General features: G+C 52.1%; 5 protein-coding genes across 5 annotated transcripts; all 5 read left to right on the forward strand.

The window, feature by feature from the left end:
• Positions 1-36: 36 nt before the first annotated feature.
• Positions 37-1123, forward strand: Aud_001515 (uncharacterized protein; the record flags this gene model as incomplete). Its single annotated transcript, XM_043287013.1, has 3 exons — positions 37-508; positions 575-837; positions 902-1123. 3 exons carry the CDS (start codon positions 37-39, stop codon positions 1121-1123), a joined length of 957 nt encoding a protein of 318 aa, XP_043142948.1.
• Positions 1124-2020: 897 nt separating this feature from the next.
• On the forward strand, positions 2021-6226 carry Aud_001516 (DNA-directed RNA polymerase; the record flags this gene model as incomplete). The annotated part of the gene is made up of 2 exons (XM_043287014.1): positions 2021-2848; positions 2918-6226. 2 exons carry the CDS (start codon positions 2021-2023, stop codon positions 6224-6226), a joined length of 4137 nt encoding a protein of 1378 aa, XP_043142949.1.
• Positions 6227-9099: 2873 nt separating this feature from the next.
• On the forward strand, positions 9100-12075 carry xlnR (putative C6 transcription factor; the record flags this gene model as incomplete). Its single annotated transcript, XM_043287015.1, has 3 exons — positions 9100-9517; positions 9576-11866; positions 11932-12075. 3 exons carry the CDS (start codon positions 9100-9102, stop codon positions 12073-12075), a joined length of 2853 nt encoding a protein of 950 aa, XP_043142950.1.
• Positions 12076-12892: 817 nt separating this feature from the next.
• Positions 12893-14059, forward strand: Aud_001518 (putative pyruvate formate lyase activating enzyme; the record flags this gene model as incomplete). Its single annotated transcript, XM_043287016.1, has 2 exons — positions 12893-13288; positions 13352-14059. The coding sequence occupies 2 exons, from the start codon at positions 12893-12895 to the stop codon at positions 14057-14059; spliced, it is 1104 nt and encodes a 367-aa protein (XP_043142951.1).
• A 713-nt stretch (positions 14060-14772) lies between these two features.
• Aud_001519 (DUF92 domain-containing protein) lies at positions 14773-16099 on the forward strand (the record flags this gene model as incomplete). The annotated part of the gene is made up of 4 exons (XM_043287017.1): positions 14773-14958; positions 15042-15262; positions 15330-15696; positions 15755-16099. 4 exons carry the CDS (start codon positions 14773-14775, stop codon positions 16097-16099), a joined length of 1119 nt encoding a protein of 372 aa, XP_043142952.1.
• Between the last annotated feature and the right edge of the window lie 217 nt (positions 16100-16316).

Consider the following 16316-nt stretch of genomic DNA (forward strand, 5'->3'; position numbering starts at 1 on the left):
TCCTTCTGGAAACTTGGCCCGCAAATTTAACCCCTCATGGACGACTCGGATCCCGTCATCGCATCCTACGATGTTTGCCTCACCGACTCTGAGATCTCCAGATTCGTTCTTCAGTACCTAGACCGATCCGCCGAACACCCCTATGACGAGAGCCATGAACAAAAACCGACTGCCTTCCGATTGAAACCGAACACGGGTCTCGTGGAGGTTGATGTGCCGATCCAGACACGCGTGAACTACGATGTCAGTAAAGGACTGCGATACGGTGATGCTATGAGGAGATCCCGCAGTGCCCGGGATGGAGGCTCGTACGGCTTGGCTGGCGGGTTCAGCTCGGGGACTGCTGCGGGCGGTGGGAAGGTGAAAATGGAGGGGAACGTGGACGTGGAAATGGGCGGGATGGATAGTAAGGACGGGTCTGATATTATGCGGGTGCAGACCCTTGGAGGGCGGATTAAGAGTCCTGAGGATGGGGATCCGGTGTACATGCTTGCGGCATTCCGTGGACGTGGGTGCCCCCATTTCTTTCATGCGCGTTTGCAATGATGAAGAATTGCTAACGTGGGGTTGGCAGAGAATTTGCACCTGTCCCCTGTCTCTGCTGTCGTGCAGTTGCACCCTCAGCTTCATCATATCGATGCCTTGGATGAGATCCCTGCCAAGGGAAGGGGTAAGGCCCGGAAAGAAGGCGAGGACGAGCAGACTGAGGCTCGCGCAATCGATGTGAAGATCAAAGCGGCCGAGGATGCGGAAGCGGTCATGGTTGCGGGCAACCTGGAACTGCTAAAGAAGATGCAAGATGAGAAGTGGACTACGTATGAATGGGTGGATGCAGAGGTTCGTCTCTAGACTGCTGTGTATAGTGAGAGGCCAGCTGTGCTGACATATTTTCAACCACCAGACCGAGGAGGCATGGCAGACGTACGAAAGCTACATGATCCAGCAGGACCTGGAGAATGTTCCGCAGCTTGAGGCGGCCATCGATAGCGAAGACTATCTGGACAGGATGAGCGCACCACGTATCGACCCAGCTCGACCAGAGATGACGGGTTGGGCGATGAAGCAGAACCGGCAGAGGCAAAAGGACGAAGCTGGCTCCATCGGAGTCAATGCGCAAGGGTGAGCTTCGATATTACATTTGAAGGGATGAATCAATGTACGAATTGCCACGATGTATAAATATTTGCACTTGTAGAACCTAGACATTATGGCTCATGGAGTGACTGCAGCTATTCTGCATCCCGAACTTCTGATTAGCAGAACTCGACCATTCCAGGCGGTGCTTTTCGAGCTCATTAAGGCCAAACTCCTGCAGCCTACTAGCAACTACCAGTTGTATAGACCCTCTTCCATCGTTCCCTTTCTCATGGACTTTCGCTGAGAATAACTATATGGAAAGGACAGGAAATAGACAATTGCTCCAATCGCAACGACAAACGAGCCGACATTATTCAGAAGAGACCAAGAGAATCCTAACGAAACAATAACATCGTGGCTACCTATAGATCATTTCTTAATCGAAGATGGTCCCCTTGAAAAGGCTCCATAGAACCTATCTTGCCACCCTAGTCCACCCAATCAGGAAGCTCTAAAATCTATCAAGTAGCAGCTCACGTGCCTTATCGCTCGTCGCTCCAACTGATTAGGAATAGTCCGTATTTTTCTTCTCTCCGGGCTCCCGTGTTCCTGAAGGCCGACAGTTTGTTCTGCTGCTTCACAGATTTTCATCCTCCTTCCCTCGTCCCATAATTCAATTCCTCTTCCTGTCGTTCTTCCATTTTATCCGTGAAGAGCTGCAGGACGGCTGGTCAGTTCGGATCGTCCCATTCCGCCTGGCAGAGTCGCTTTCTCCTATCTGGTCTGAATTTTTTCGTTTCTCAGGCCTTCCTTCCCATCTCCAATGAATCCGCGCTTTACTTGCTATTAATCTTACATGCCATTCCCTTTTCCTCTATCTCTTGATTTACTACCTTATAATTTATTCATTGTCTGTCTGTTCGTTTAGCGGTGTTTGTGCATCATGCTGTCTCGAGTCGCTCGCCAGAAAAATGCCGTCAGCCTATTACGGCAGTCGAATGGTCGCCGTCTACTGCCATCGGTGGCAGCGCTGCGATTTCATGCTAACTCCAGCAAACCAGCACTGCTGGCAAGTCCATCCGTGACCACTCCACAGGAACAACCTCGTCGACCTTCGTTTCAGTCCAATCGAACTCTTGCCACTGCCGCCGATCAGTCTGCAGTCGATCAAGGATCCTATGTATCATTCGACGACTCGCTTTATGCGCCAGAGAATTTCTATGACCCGTCACAGCAGTGGTCTCATCTGTTCCCTTCGCCACCTGCTAAAGAACTCGATCCGTCGTCACTGATCATCGTGGGCGAGTCATTACAAACGAAACCCAAAGTATTACGGAAGGTGAGAGGGATTGGCGGCGACGAGGATGAAATGCTGGCCAATCTGGATGTCTCTCTGAAGGTTGGACGCTTTGATCGGGCTGCTACGCTCATTAATCGACTGGGGCAACATTACCCTGTCGGCTCCTCGGAGTACTTGGCTATTCACAATCGTTATTTGGAAAAGATGGTGTCACACATGATTGTGACAAGGCAGCATAATATGGTGCTGCCGATGCAGCGGTGGTTTGAGCTTGATATGCCCAACGGGGGCGTGAAACCGGACGCGACAACATATGCAATTATGATACGAATGGCACTTCGCATGCTCCATGGCTCGAAGCGAGACAGAGCAGTGCGAAGATATTGGCAATTCGCCAAGAAGGACAATATCGAGGAGGAAGTACTGGCAGTCCCTGTTCTGTCGGAATTGGAGCTCGGAGAACTCTCAGAGGTTCGTACTTTCCATCTAACTACGGTGCTCTCCGTCGGTTTTAGTTACTAATTCTTCGGCTTGCTTTAGATCTGCTCATCTGACCTTCAACGCGTTGCCATTGGCAGTATTGGATCCGAACCCACACCCGCTGTCACCGTCAGCTCGCAAATGGATGATTTGGCGGAAGTTAGACCCGTTGAGCAAAAGGGTCTCGGGCTATCCTCCCTCAGACAATCTCTCTCCCTCTTTTTGAGCGAATCTAGTTCCTCGGTGCCCACCGACCCCGAACAGAAGCAGGTCTATGACGAACTCAAACAGCGTCAACTGGAAGCTGACTCGATAAGGTCTGCTATGGATCGTTGGCGTCAAGAGTTCGATGGCAGACAGAAATTGGGCCTTGATGCTACCGCTGGTGGGAAGAAATTAGGGTCCATTATGACCCAGTGGCACTCTAGTCTCGTTGCGAGAATCAAGGAGGAACTTGAGCTTGTTGCTGAAGCGGAGGCGAATCCCATTCGCACTCTTGAGCAGAAAGAGCGTTGCGAATATGGTGTGTACTTGCGATGTCTGGATACGGACACTTTGGCAGCGCTCACCATTCTGGCTGTTATGTCTACTTTCAGCCGCGGTGGAATGGAAAAGGGTTTGAAGGTCTCCGCAGTTGTTTCAACGATTGGTAAAGATCTCCAGGACGAATTAATAGCGGAGGCTGCCCTCAAAAACGAAGCTGGTGCAGATTCTCGGCGACTCAAGGCACTGAAGGAACTCCTAGCGGGGCGCAAGAAGAAGGACGGTCGTGCCAAATGGCATGCGATCGTTCAGAAGATGCAGCAGGAGGATGCGACGATCATGTGGTCGCCACGAGTGACTGCAAAAATCGGCGCAGTATTGATGAGTCTGCTCTTCGAGGTCGGTAAGGCACCGGTGACTATGGAAGACCCCGAAACCAAGAAGAAAATGGTCACGATGCAACCCGCATTCCAGCATGCTTATCAGATCACCTGGGGAAGGCGTACTGGCTACCTCCATCTTCATCCAGCAATTGTCCAGATTATCGCCAAAGAACCGACTGCCGATCTTCTCGGTCGGCACTTACCCATGGTCTGCAAACCCCGACCCTGGAAGGGTATGAAGGACGGGGGTTTCCTGTTGTATCAATCCGATATTGTGCGGACGACACCCGGTGAAAGTCTTCAACCGACGTACATCAAGACTGCCTTGGAAAACAATGGCCTTGAGGATATTCGCCGGGGCTTGGATAATCTTGGCAGCACAGGGTGGACCATCAATCGCGACGTTCTCAACGTTATGCTCGAAGCATGGAATTCTGGAGAGGCGATCGCAAACCTTGCTCCCCTAGAACCCGACCTACCACTTCCGCCCAAGCCAGCTCCCGAAGCGGGATATCACGCTGAAAAGGAATGGGATACTCTGGTACGCGAAGTTGAAAACAGGAGATCTGGATTGCACTCGATGCGGTGTTTCCAGAATTTCCAAATGGAACTCGCTCGTGCCTACAGGAATGCCACCTTCTACCTTCCGCATAACATGGATTTCCGCGGTCGTGCATACCCACTTCCCCCGTACCTTAACCAAATGGGCGCAGACAACTCCAGAGGTCTTCTGCTGTTTAGCGAGGCGAAGCCATTGGGCGCCAGTGGTTTGAGATGGTTGAAGATTCAGATTGCGAACCTTTCGGGTTTTGACAAGGCTAGCATGTCTGAGCGTGAACAATTTACCATGGATCACTTGGACGATGTGCTTGACTCGGCGGACAAAGGTCTTCACGGCAGACGCTGGTGGCTCAAGGCGGAAGATCCCTGGCAATGTTTAGCTGCCTGTTGTGAATTAAGAAACGCCCTTCGCCATCCGGATCCGACCCAGTACCCATCACGCTTGCCTATTCACCAGGATGGTTCGTGCAATGGATTACAGCATTACGCGGCACTTGGAGGTGATAGCGTGGGTGCCCAGCAGGTCAATCTCGAACCATCCGATCGCCCGTCCGACGTCTACACTGGTGTTGCCGAGTTCGTCAAACAAGAAGTTGCGCGGGAGGCGGCCCAGGGTCACCCTATCGCTAAGATCCTCGACGGAAGAATTACAAGGAAGATTGTAAAGCAGACAGTCATGACCAATGTGTACGGCGTCACTTTCATGGGAGCTATGAGACAGGTCCGCAAGCAGCTTATCGACCATTACCCAGACCTGTCTTACGACGATAAAAAGCATGGTTCTTTGTACATTGCCCGGAAAATCTTTGAAGCTTTGGGTACGATGTTCAACGGGGCGCATGAGATCCAGCACTGGCTTGGGGACTGCGCAAGTCGAATCACGACGTCACTGTCCCCCGAACAGATTGAGCAAATTGCGAAGGAGGCGTTGACGCCTTCTTCCTCTTCTGGTGGATCCGCAGCGAAGCTGAAGGATCCGGCTGAGAGATTTAGGTCTACAGTCATCTGGACCACGCCCCTGGGACTGCCTGTGGTCCAGCCGTACCGTGTGCGAAAGGCTCGGCGTATCACCACAACTCTTCAGGATCTCAGTATCGTCGATACTAATTCGGAAGATGTCGTTTCGAAGCGCAAACAGTTACAGGCTTTCCCGCCAAATTTCATCCACTCTCTTGATGCCACTCACATGATCATGTCTGCGAACGCCTGCAGCCAAGCCGGGTTGACGTTTTCTGCGGTTCACGATTCGTTCTGGACGCACGCGTGTGATGTTGACGCCATGAACCAGATTCTTCGGGAAGCCTTTGTCCGTATGCACTCGGACGATATCATCAGGAGACTCGCTTCTGAGTTTCAGGTTCGGTATGGACAGAACCTGTTCCTTGCGAAGGTTGACGCGAGCACGAAGATAGGACGTGCGATTCGTGCCCTGCGAAAAAGCGAGAAGAAGAAGTCGGGAAAAGTCCAGGAGCTTTTGGACGAGTACAGGAGACAGCAGCTTTTGAAGTCGGACGATCCAGAGTTGCAAGCGCAGGGTCGCGGCATGGTCACGGCTGGCAGCGTCTTCGAGCAGCTTGGTGGAACCGACAAAGACCTGGCGATTGCGAGCTCGCTCGGTGAATCAGCGGTGGGACATATCCCGGAGGACCTGGCCGCGGCGGAGCGGAAGACGCCGGGACTAGGGATTGACACGTCGGATCCTGCGATCGAGAGTTTGTTTTCGGACTTTCAGGACCTGGAACCGAGGGCCGGCGAGGCTGACAAAGCCACCGGGGCCGAGCTGGAGGATGAAGTGGTGGCAGAAGATGGTGCAGGGAAGAAGAAGAAAAAGGCGGCGCGGCAGCATGTGTGGCTCTGGCTACCCCTGCGGTTCCGCGGCGTTCCCACCAAGGGTGCGTGGGATCTAACACGGATCCGAGACAGCCAGTATTTCTTTTCATAGACCTCTGTGTTGGTGGCTTGTCAAGACTTTTACGCATTGGGCTGGCGTTGGGTGGTGTTCGATTTCGTGAAACTAAAAGCAAGACAAGCAAAAAGAGCAATGGGGAGGGCTGATCTCTTTTGCGCTTAATGACGGCGTTTGCTCATTCTGTTCCCCTGCATATGCTGAGAGCTAATTATCATTTGATTGTGATATCCCGATGTACATTTATTTGTGGCGTGCACCTCTCCCCCTTTTTCATCTTATTCTTTGTATATTATCTCATGGATGCCCGCATTATGACGGGGAAAGATGTACAGTATGAACTGGAAAGCTATTGCTTGTATATATCAATATGCATTTGTCACCGTCACCCATCTTTTCTTTTGAAAGCCGTACGAAAGAAACAAGGTGACAATGGTATATACTACCGTATCTCAATATGGAAATGGATGGAATACGATGTCGTGTCCAACCTTGGCAGGACCAGGGGACATTTAGGCAGAATACGAACGCCACCAGGGAGGATTTTGAGTTTGGCCTGGGTTAACCGTATACCCAGGGCAGAAGAGCAAAAGTCCATTGACTCGTTGATGGTTGAGGTTATGCAGAGGACATTGCTTACTCCTTGTACCGAGAGATTTATTGGCCTTGGACAAGTCGGAGACACCAGGGCTCAGGACGCATGAGGTAATTAGGTGGCTGCAAAGCATTGGGAACGCTTGCACCATTCCCCTTCATCGTAGGCCACAGAGTAAGCAGTATGGATTGTGATAGTCTGATTTAGTCTGATTTAGTCTGTTTTGATCTGAAATGAGTCCCGAATTGGACGGATTCCGTATCCTGCGGTACTGCACAGAAGACTTTGGCCAGATTAAGGACTGTGCAGTGGCGACGACGTGCATTCCGGCAATTGTACACGGTAGCGCATCTGGGGGGTATGCATAGTCCATGGATGTTGTTTTAGGGTCCGGCTCGCACTACGGAGTAAATGGAGAGGACCCAGAGTCGACCAGAGAAAAAAAATGAAAATGAAAATGCAAATGAAATTGGAATAACTGTGATCGTGGCGACTGCAAATGGTCTCAGAGTCCATCCATCCTCCTTCTCTGAATAAGGACAGATCGTCCTCTTTGCTTGAGTTATCCATTTGATTTGTGCTGGAGGACAGGGGACAGATGTCTATGGATGTCTCCTGACCTGGGGTGCTTACACCCTACAGCAGAACTCCACGGGGTAATGCATGCAATCTGCAACGGGGAGAAGAGGATTGGCTGGAACGGATTTCAGGCACCTGGAGAATTTGCAAGTAGTACATAAGGAGGTAAGGCAAGGTACAGAGGTTAGAGATGGTCGATGCGTCGTTCTGACATCGTTGGGCTTCGCTACTGCTTTTGTCTGGATTTCTGAAATCTGGGGCAAAGTTTGGAGAATGATGGAGACCATCTGTCGTAGCATCTACATTTTTCTGTGATCATCGTCGATTAAGTTCGCGCCTCTTCTAAGCGAAGTTTGGAGTAAGAGCTTGTGATTTTGTGAGTATGAGGTCTCGTATTTACTTACCAGGGGATCAGTCGGTGTAGATATTATTATAATCAGAATCGTAAGGGTTTAAGATATTATGCCTTCGACAGCTTCTACTCATCGGTCAAGCGAACAATTGTGCCATCCCAGACCATCTCTTTATTTGAATAAATCTCTGGATACTGGTACTGGTACTTGTTGTGATGGTTTCTGACGATCCGGAGACCCCGTCCGGAGAGAACATGACCAGGAAAGGACTGAGCAGGCCGATGACTGCAGAGCACTCCGTACATACTCCGTCTCCGAAGTAGGCAAAGTACTAAGGACGTCTCTTCTCGGTTTCCCCGCCTTTTTACCCTTCTGGCCGGTGTGGAAATTTTATCCTGGAATTAATGTCGACACTAAGGGTCTACAGAGCAGCATCGAATCACTCCTCATTTAGTCTAAGAACCTGTCTTTTCCAAGATGAAACTCTCCTCATTACCCTTCACTTCAGATTTCCCCTCGCTGACTGGCTAATAAGCACAGCAAGTACTCCGTACGGAGGACCTAACCAAGATTGCACGTTCGTCTTCCCCACTGCCGACCAGCTCGAGCTGTGGCCCGTTCCAGTTCTAGTTCTCCTCGCTAAACTCGACCCAGGCAAAGGCATTTCCCTTGGTTGGTGGTTCCATACTCGATTCGTCTACATCCCCGGAACATCCCAGCCTGGGGCTCTCTCTAGTCTAGTCTAGCTCTCCCCTCCCCCAATTCATTATTTTCTATTATTATTCAGTTTTCAGCCTTTGTTCCCTTCCCTTCCTTCACTTTTACCTTTTCTTGCTCGTTTTTCACCAGCTTTGCTTTTTGCCCTCGTGGTTCTTAGTGCCTTTTTTGGCCTCGGTGACCTCGTTCTCCAGGAAGCGCTATAGAGCTGATCCTTCCTTTGCCTGTCTGTCTCACTGGCACAGGACTAACTGGGATTTTGTTAGCTGCTTTCTGGCTCTTGATTCGGTTCTACTCCGTCTGTTAATTAATACCTCCGAGCCAACTCCGCTCTCTCCCTGCCTTGGCTATTATTTATTATTATTTTACTCTCACATCAGGGTCTGGTGGTCTTTCGGCAATGAACTCTTGACTCTGCTGATTCGGTACCTTCTTCCCCTCGTCATCTCACCCCGCGCGACTGTTTTCTACGGTCACGGCTGCTGGTCAGTTTATCAAGTGGTAATTCTGCCGATCCGATTGCTGTCAACACGCTATTTTCGTTTTCCGACGACTTCTGGGGCCTTTAGGGCCCTTGAATTTCTCCACATCTCCAGGTTTTTGCTGCGTCCTCTTTCCGTCTCTATGTCTGTAGATAGGCCGATTGCTCTGCTTCGCCCGTGAGGATGTCAACAACCTCAGTTCAGCATTTTCCTCATTCCTATTCTCCCTTTTCTTCCAGTCTTTCCTCGAATCGAATGGCGCAATCTCAAACTTCTGGGCTCGACACCCTGGCAGAGGGTTCGCAGTATGCGCTGGAGCAGCTGCAATTGTCGCGAGAAGCTGCAGGCGCCGGCGATACTACAGACTCTATGGGAAAACCTAAAGATCAGTATCAAGTCGATAACGACAATCACCACAACAACCATTCCCTCCCCAGCTTCAAGAATGCTTCGCAGCGAGATCCCCTCGTCGAGGCTCGGTCCACAATCAGGAAAAACTCGGCCTCGGCGCCTGTTCGACGGAGAATCAGTCGCGCTTGTGACCAGTGCAATCAGCTACGCACTAAATGCGACGGGCAGAACCCCTGTGCCCATTGCATCGGTAGTGTCCCCACCACATTCCCAGAATTTGTATCGGCGGGACTGACAGAAGTGAGCAGAATTCGGGTTGACCTGCGAATACGCGCGAGAACGAAAGAAGCGTGGAAAGGCTTCAAAGAAGGACCTCGCCGCTGCGGCCGCGGCCGCCACGACTCCTGGACAGCCGAATGGCAATTCAGGCAAGGAAGACGCAGCAATGGTCGGAGGACACACTTCCCAAGATAGGCGACCGACGCTCAATGGAAGATACGACCCGGCTTTCGACGCCCCTCGGAATCTGAATGGCTCGGCACAGCACTCTGAAGCATCAGGCATGGTCGGGATGCAGAATTCTCAGCATCTTCCGCCCCATTCTCAGCCGTCTATGGGCGGTGGCCTGGAAGGCTTGCCTCTTAATGGTTACAACGGGTTGAACGACTCGAGCCGACCTTCGATGCCAGTACCAGAACTCCAATCACTGCATATGCTACATAGCTCGCATACAAACCCTCGCTCCCCGCCGTCCATTCTGCCCCCTCACAGATACAACGGCGGGTACAATGACGGTGCATATCCGCTCATGAATTCACAGGAGCCAAACTCAACCTCGATCAGCCACTTCCGACTCGGTAGCTCCACAGAAAATCCACCAAATTCGTTTCTCGGGCTCTCCCCGCCAGCTCAGTCGCCCGGCTGGTTGTCACTCCCTTCTCCATCTCCTGCGAATTTTCCTTCATTCAGCATGGCCTCGTTTTCTACGACATTGAGATACCCCGTTTTGCATCCTGTCTTGCCTCACATTGCGTCTATTATTCCTCAGTCCCTTGCCTGCGATCTCCTTGACGTCTACTTCACTAGCTCTTCCTCGTCCCACCTATCCCCCCAGTCGCCCTATGTGGTTGGGTACATTTTCCGAAAGCAATCCTTCCTTCATCCTACAAAACCGAGAGTCTGCACACCTGGCCTCCTGGCCAGTATGCTCTGGGTTGCAGCTCAGACCAGCGACGCCCCGTTCCTCACATCGCCTCCATCAGCGCGAGGCAGAGTCTGCCAGAAGCTACTCGAATTGACTATCGGTTTACTCAGGCCGCTGATCCACGGCCCTGCGCCCGGGGAAACATCGCCCAACTACGCTGCAAACATGGTCATCAACGGTGTCGCTCTAGGTGGCTTCGGGGTCTCGATGGATCAGTTGGGTGCTCAAAGCAGCGCTACGGGCGCCGTGGACGACGTCGCCACCTACGTCCATTTGGCGACGGTCATCTCTGCAAGCGAATACAAAGCAGCCAGTATGCGTTGGTGGACAGCGGCGTGGTCTCTCGCGCGGGAGTTGAAGCTTGGCCGCGAGTTGCCGCCAAACACTCCTCACCCACGGCCCGATGCTGAGCGAGACGGGGACCCAGATGCCGATCTTTCAAAGCGACATCCTCCGCCTCTCATCACGTCCATGGGACACGGCCCGGGAAGCACCGTCGTCAACATCACCGAAGAGGAGCGAGAAGAACGCCGACGTCTCTGGTGGTTACTTTACGCGACGGATCGTCATTTGGCGCTTTGTTACAACCGTCCTCTGACCTTGCTAGACAAGGAATGCGAGGGACTCTTGCAACCGATGAATGACGACCTGTGGCAAGCCGGCGAGTTTGCCACTTATCGCCAGGCAGGCCCTCCAGTAGAGTGTACAGGCCATAGCATGTTCGGGTACTTCCTCCCGTTGATGACGATTCTCGGAGAGATTGTCGACCTGCAGCAGGCCAGGAATCATCCACGGTTTGGTCTTGCCTTTCGGAACAGTGCCGAGTGCGAGTCGCAGGTCCTCGAGATCGCGCGCCAACTAGATGTGTATGCACAGAGCCTCAAGGATTTCGAAACGCGATACACTAGCAGTCTCGCTCTGGGCGCGGCAGAGACTGAGGCCGCTATGGAAGGGTCTCATCTGAACCATGTGAGTCCTTCGGGCCGCTCGAGCAGCACAGTCGAATCACGCGTGAACGAGTCAATTGTGCACACCAAGATGGTGGTCGCCTACGGAACACATATCATGCATGTTCTTCATATTCTCTTGGCAGGTAAATGGGATCCGATCAATCTGCTTGACGACAACGATCTCTGGATTTCTTCCGAATCATTTGTTGCGGCAATGGGCCATGCGGTCGGCGCCGCCGAGGCCGCTGCGGACATTCTGGAGTTTGACCCGGATCTCAGCTTCATGCCGTTCTTCTTCGGGATCTATCTATTGCAGGGCAGCTTCTTGCTGCTCTTGACTGCCGACAAATTACAAGGTGACGCAAGTCCAAGTGTGGTCCGGGCGTGTGAGACTATAGTTCGGGCGCATGAAGCCTGCGTCGTGACGCTCAATACCGAATATCAGGTAGGCTTCTGTAGCGAAATTCATCCTGGATCGGACATCGAAATGCTAATGCCATTTTGCTATAGAGAACCTTCCGCAAAGTCATGCGTTCGGCTCTCGCGCAGGTTCGTGGGCGCCTACCCGAGGACTTTGGCGAACAGCAGCAACGTAGACGGGAAGTGCTCGCTCTCTACCGCTGGACCGGTGACGGCAGTGGTCTTGCGCTCTGAGATTGAGCTCGTTTTTCGGCGCTGGTTTTCTTCTTTTGGCGTTCTCGAAATCTATATATACACCAGTCAGACGTGACGACGTGATGCGATACCATGGGAATCATCATCGGGAACATGGCCCACAGGCCTGGGTTTGGGAGTTCAAACGGAAGCGACTGGAGCTGGTGGGATATTTTCCTTGTCCAACATAATCTTCATATCACTTGCATACTTACTTTTTTTTCCATTTTCCCCCGTATCTTTCTCCATTTCTATCCGTCTTCATCGCCAGGCTCTTGGACCGACTCGCCGTCGATCGAACGATCCCGGGCTGTGGTGGTTCGGAGAGGCGGGCATAACGCACCTTGAGCTTATGGGCTGCCGATAAAATACAACGGCTCTTGCTTTGATTAGTACTTACCTATCTTACTGTTGCTTTCGATCGTTCTTCGATGGATACCAATACCTGTACACTTAGGATCTTGCGTTGTTTCATACCCTGTACACACGAGTGCCCGGAGCCATATCTCTTGTTCAACGCAGCTACATTCTGGAAAACAAGTTCAAATTAAAAAAAAACCGCTGATATTATCACGACCATCTTATATCTTTGGGTGATCAATCATAGAAGCTCGCAACGATAATATCAACCCATGGCCATTCGTTTATAGTTGCTGCACTGTAGTTGCGGCCTCAGGCCGTTATGACGCCACTGGCCTTTATCGATAAGCATTCCATCCTCCTGTGCTCGGCTAAGCTTTCTTTCATCTCTGTTGCACATGTTCGCAGCCAGCACATCAGGAAATGGAGTATCTGATATAAACCCTTATATGTCATCATGGCCAGCCTCAGCAGGTTCTTACGACCCTTCGCTCCTCGCCAAGTCCGCTGGGGCTCGCCTTTGTCTCCCCTTGTACCCAGACGATTCCTAGGCATACCACCTCAATTTCTCCTAGACGAATATATCCCACGGTATCAACTTCTTTCTTCCGTGGACGCAGCAAAGAAACGCTCGCTCGCTTACGCTCACCTACAGAACTGCAATCTGTGCCCTCGTCGCTGTGGTGTGAATCGATACGAAGAGACGGGGGTATGCTTAATCGGTGCCGAAACGGCCAAGGTCAATGTCATTGCGCCGCACCGAGGTGAAGAGCCATGTATACAGGGGTACCATGGAAGCGGGTCTGTCTTTTTTTCTGGATGCAATCTGCGCTGTGTCTTTTGTCAGAACCATGTACGTTCTCGTGATGGCTGAAACAACACTCTTGTGGACTGTCTCTGACATCACATGAACTAGGATATTGCGCACCAGCGAAACGGCTTCGACCTAACCCCTGAAGAACTGGCGGAGTGGTACATCAAACTCCAACAGGTGGGAAATGTACATAATATCAACCTCGTCACGCCAGAACACGTGGTACCCCAGGTGGCTCTCTCGATCCTGGCCGCCCGTGACATGGGCCTGAAGATTCCCATCATCTACAATACGTCTTCCTTCGACTCGCTTGAGTCACTCCAGTTGATGGACGGACTGGTAGACATATACCTGCCTGATTTCAAGGTATGGAAGAGCAGCACGTCTAAACGGCTACTCAAGGCAGATGACTACGCTGAAACCGCCAAGGAGAGCATCAAGGAGATGCACAGGCAAGTCGGCGACCTGTCCTTCACATCCGACGGCATTGCGAAGAAAGGGGTACTACTGCGGCATCTGGTCATGCCCGGGAAAGAAGACGAGGGCCGTGAGATCATGCGCTGGCTCGCGGAGAACGTCTCAAATGATCTTTATGTACATATCATGGAACAGTACCACCCTGACGCACACGTTGGCAAGAAGAAGCGGACCACAAGGAACGCGAGCCAGGAGGACAAAACTGAGGTCCGCTATGCCGACATCAACCGGGCTGTTCGCGATGAAGAACTGGGCTCGGTCAAGGATGCTGCAGTAGCGGCTGGCTTATGGCGATTCTGTGAGGTCAATGAACATGGGGGGTTCCATCTATGAGATGATCTTTCTTTCGCTGTCTGGCGCATTGACTGTGCGCTTACTGCAGGACGCGTGCATCGAGGGTGGTACTGCTGCAGTATATTGACTTAGTCGCGCGGACTCCCGACCCATGTCCGGCTTTATCCTTGTGTTGGTCCGTTGGGCACGATTTAGCCGGTATTATCCAGGAGGGCTGATAGTCACACGGAGATCTTCAGGCTAATGAGTCATTTTGGCTTGTTGATACCCGTAGGGTTTGAATATTAGAGGATTTCCGGAGTCCCTTTCGCAAGTTGTGGCTGTATAGTATTAGACTGTGGTCACTTTTGTTTATATTAGCAACCGGGCGTGTCGATTAGCCTAGGCTTTGTTTTCAAAAGCAGTTATATACATGTCGATCATTGGTGTTCAGTGATACAAGTGCAGCACTATCCCGAGAGTAAAACCAGAATTGGACCTTTGCTTAGAGATGATGCTGAAGATGAGGATAAGAGACTTCTTTTGAAGCTGTAGATCGATTGCTGGGGTGGAGCTGATCGGGATGACGCCAGTTAACAGCTGAGCTCCACTACACCGGATGGGGTAACCGGTTCGAAATAAATGATTACACGACAGGTTATCTCTCAGCTGAACAGCTTACGCACCCACTTCCATTCTAACCATGCTCTCTACATTCGTATTATCAGCATACCTAACCTACTAAAGCACACTACAGGGTCAACCATTACAAAATGAAACCCATCCTCGCCGTCCCTGCCGTCCTGGCGCTCGTCCACCGCGCCTGGTCACGCAAGACCCTCACACCACTGGGCATCTTCGCCGCACTCCTGACCGCGATCGCGCACGTCGTGCATCCATGGTCCGCGCCCTTTGCGCTGCTCGCGGTATTCTACCTGGGCGGATCGAAGGTCACGAAGGTATGTACCCTCTGCGATCGTGCGATATGCCCCCGTTTCTCTTCCGCAATCGACTGATTGATTCCGGGCGTCGCGGGCATTAGGTCAAACACGAGGTCAAGGCTCGCCTTACGCTCTCCGCGACGGGCGCCGAGGGCGGCGAAGCCCAGCGCACTCATATCCAGGTGTTAGCGAACTCGGTCGTCGCGACGGTGCTAGTCCTGCTGCATGCGTGGGTTCTGGTCCGCGGCGCGGAGAAGGAGGAGGAGGGGTGTTTTTCGCTTGGTCGTCGGGCGGGAGATGTCTTGGTTGTGGGGATTGTGGCGTATGTTTTTCCGTCCTGTGGATTCGTTCTCGGGTGATGGGTACTGATGTTGATGGATTGCGGTTAGGAACTACGCTGCTGTCGCTGCGGACACGTTTTCCTCTGAGCTGGGGATCCTCTCCAAGTCACAGCCGCGGCTGATTACGTCGCCTACCCTCCGGGTTGTGCCGCCCGGTACGAATGGTGGGGTTTCGGCTACGGGGTTGTTGGCTGGTGTGCTGGGGGCGTTTACCATTGCGGTGACATCGGCCATCCTCATACCTTTCTGCTCGGGGGAGGCGTCTGGGGTGGTGAGCAGGGTCCAGTGGGTCCTGGCTGTGACGGTCTGGGGCGCGTTGGGAAGTGTGCTGGACAGTATCCTGGGTGGGCTGTTACAGGCGAGCGTGGTTGATAAGCGCAGCGGGAAGATTGTCGAGGGCACTGGTGGTGGGAAGGTATGTTTCATTCGGTGGTTTCACGCTCGTTCCGCAGGGTGTCTAATGCGGGATGCAGGTCCTCGTCCATCCTTCCTCCGCTCGGCCTGGCAGCACAGCGCCAGTGGCTAGCTTCTCTCACAGCATTGACGGGAGCGTACATCTCCGCAATACGGAGGAGGTCGCGAATGCTGCCGCGTTGAAGGGTACTCGGGCTACTGGGACTTCGAGGGGCAAGTCACCGGGGCGGGCCACGGAGCCGCATCATGAGAGCCGGCGTGTCGAGAGCGGATGGGATGTGCTGGATAATAATGCTGTGAATGTTTTGATGGCTTTCATGATGAGTGTGGGCGGTATGCTTGTTGCATGCTGGGCGTGGGATTTCTCCACCAGTGACGTTGGACGATCGATTGGCGTCTTTTGAGTCACTTGCCGGATATATTCCGTTGCACGTTACCGGACAGGGTCCTACAGGCTATGTTATGAACAAGATTGATGACAGTATAAGACCTAGAGACATTCTAGTTTAGATAGAGATATTAGAAACAGGAACAAAAGGTGACCTCTAGCATCGTACTCCTAAATCAATGGTAGGAATTATCTTGTAATCTCCTCAAGAATTCAATATATGGAAAAAGGCG

Source organism: Aspergillus udagawae (assembly GCF_001078395.1).
Source record: "Aspergillus udagawae IFM 46973 DNA, scaffold_1, whole genome shotgun sequence".
NCBI lineage: Eukaryota > Fungi > Ascomycota > Eurotiomycetes > Eurotiales > Aspergillaceae > Aspergillus > Aspergillus udagawae.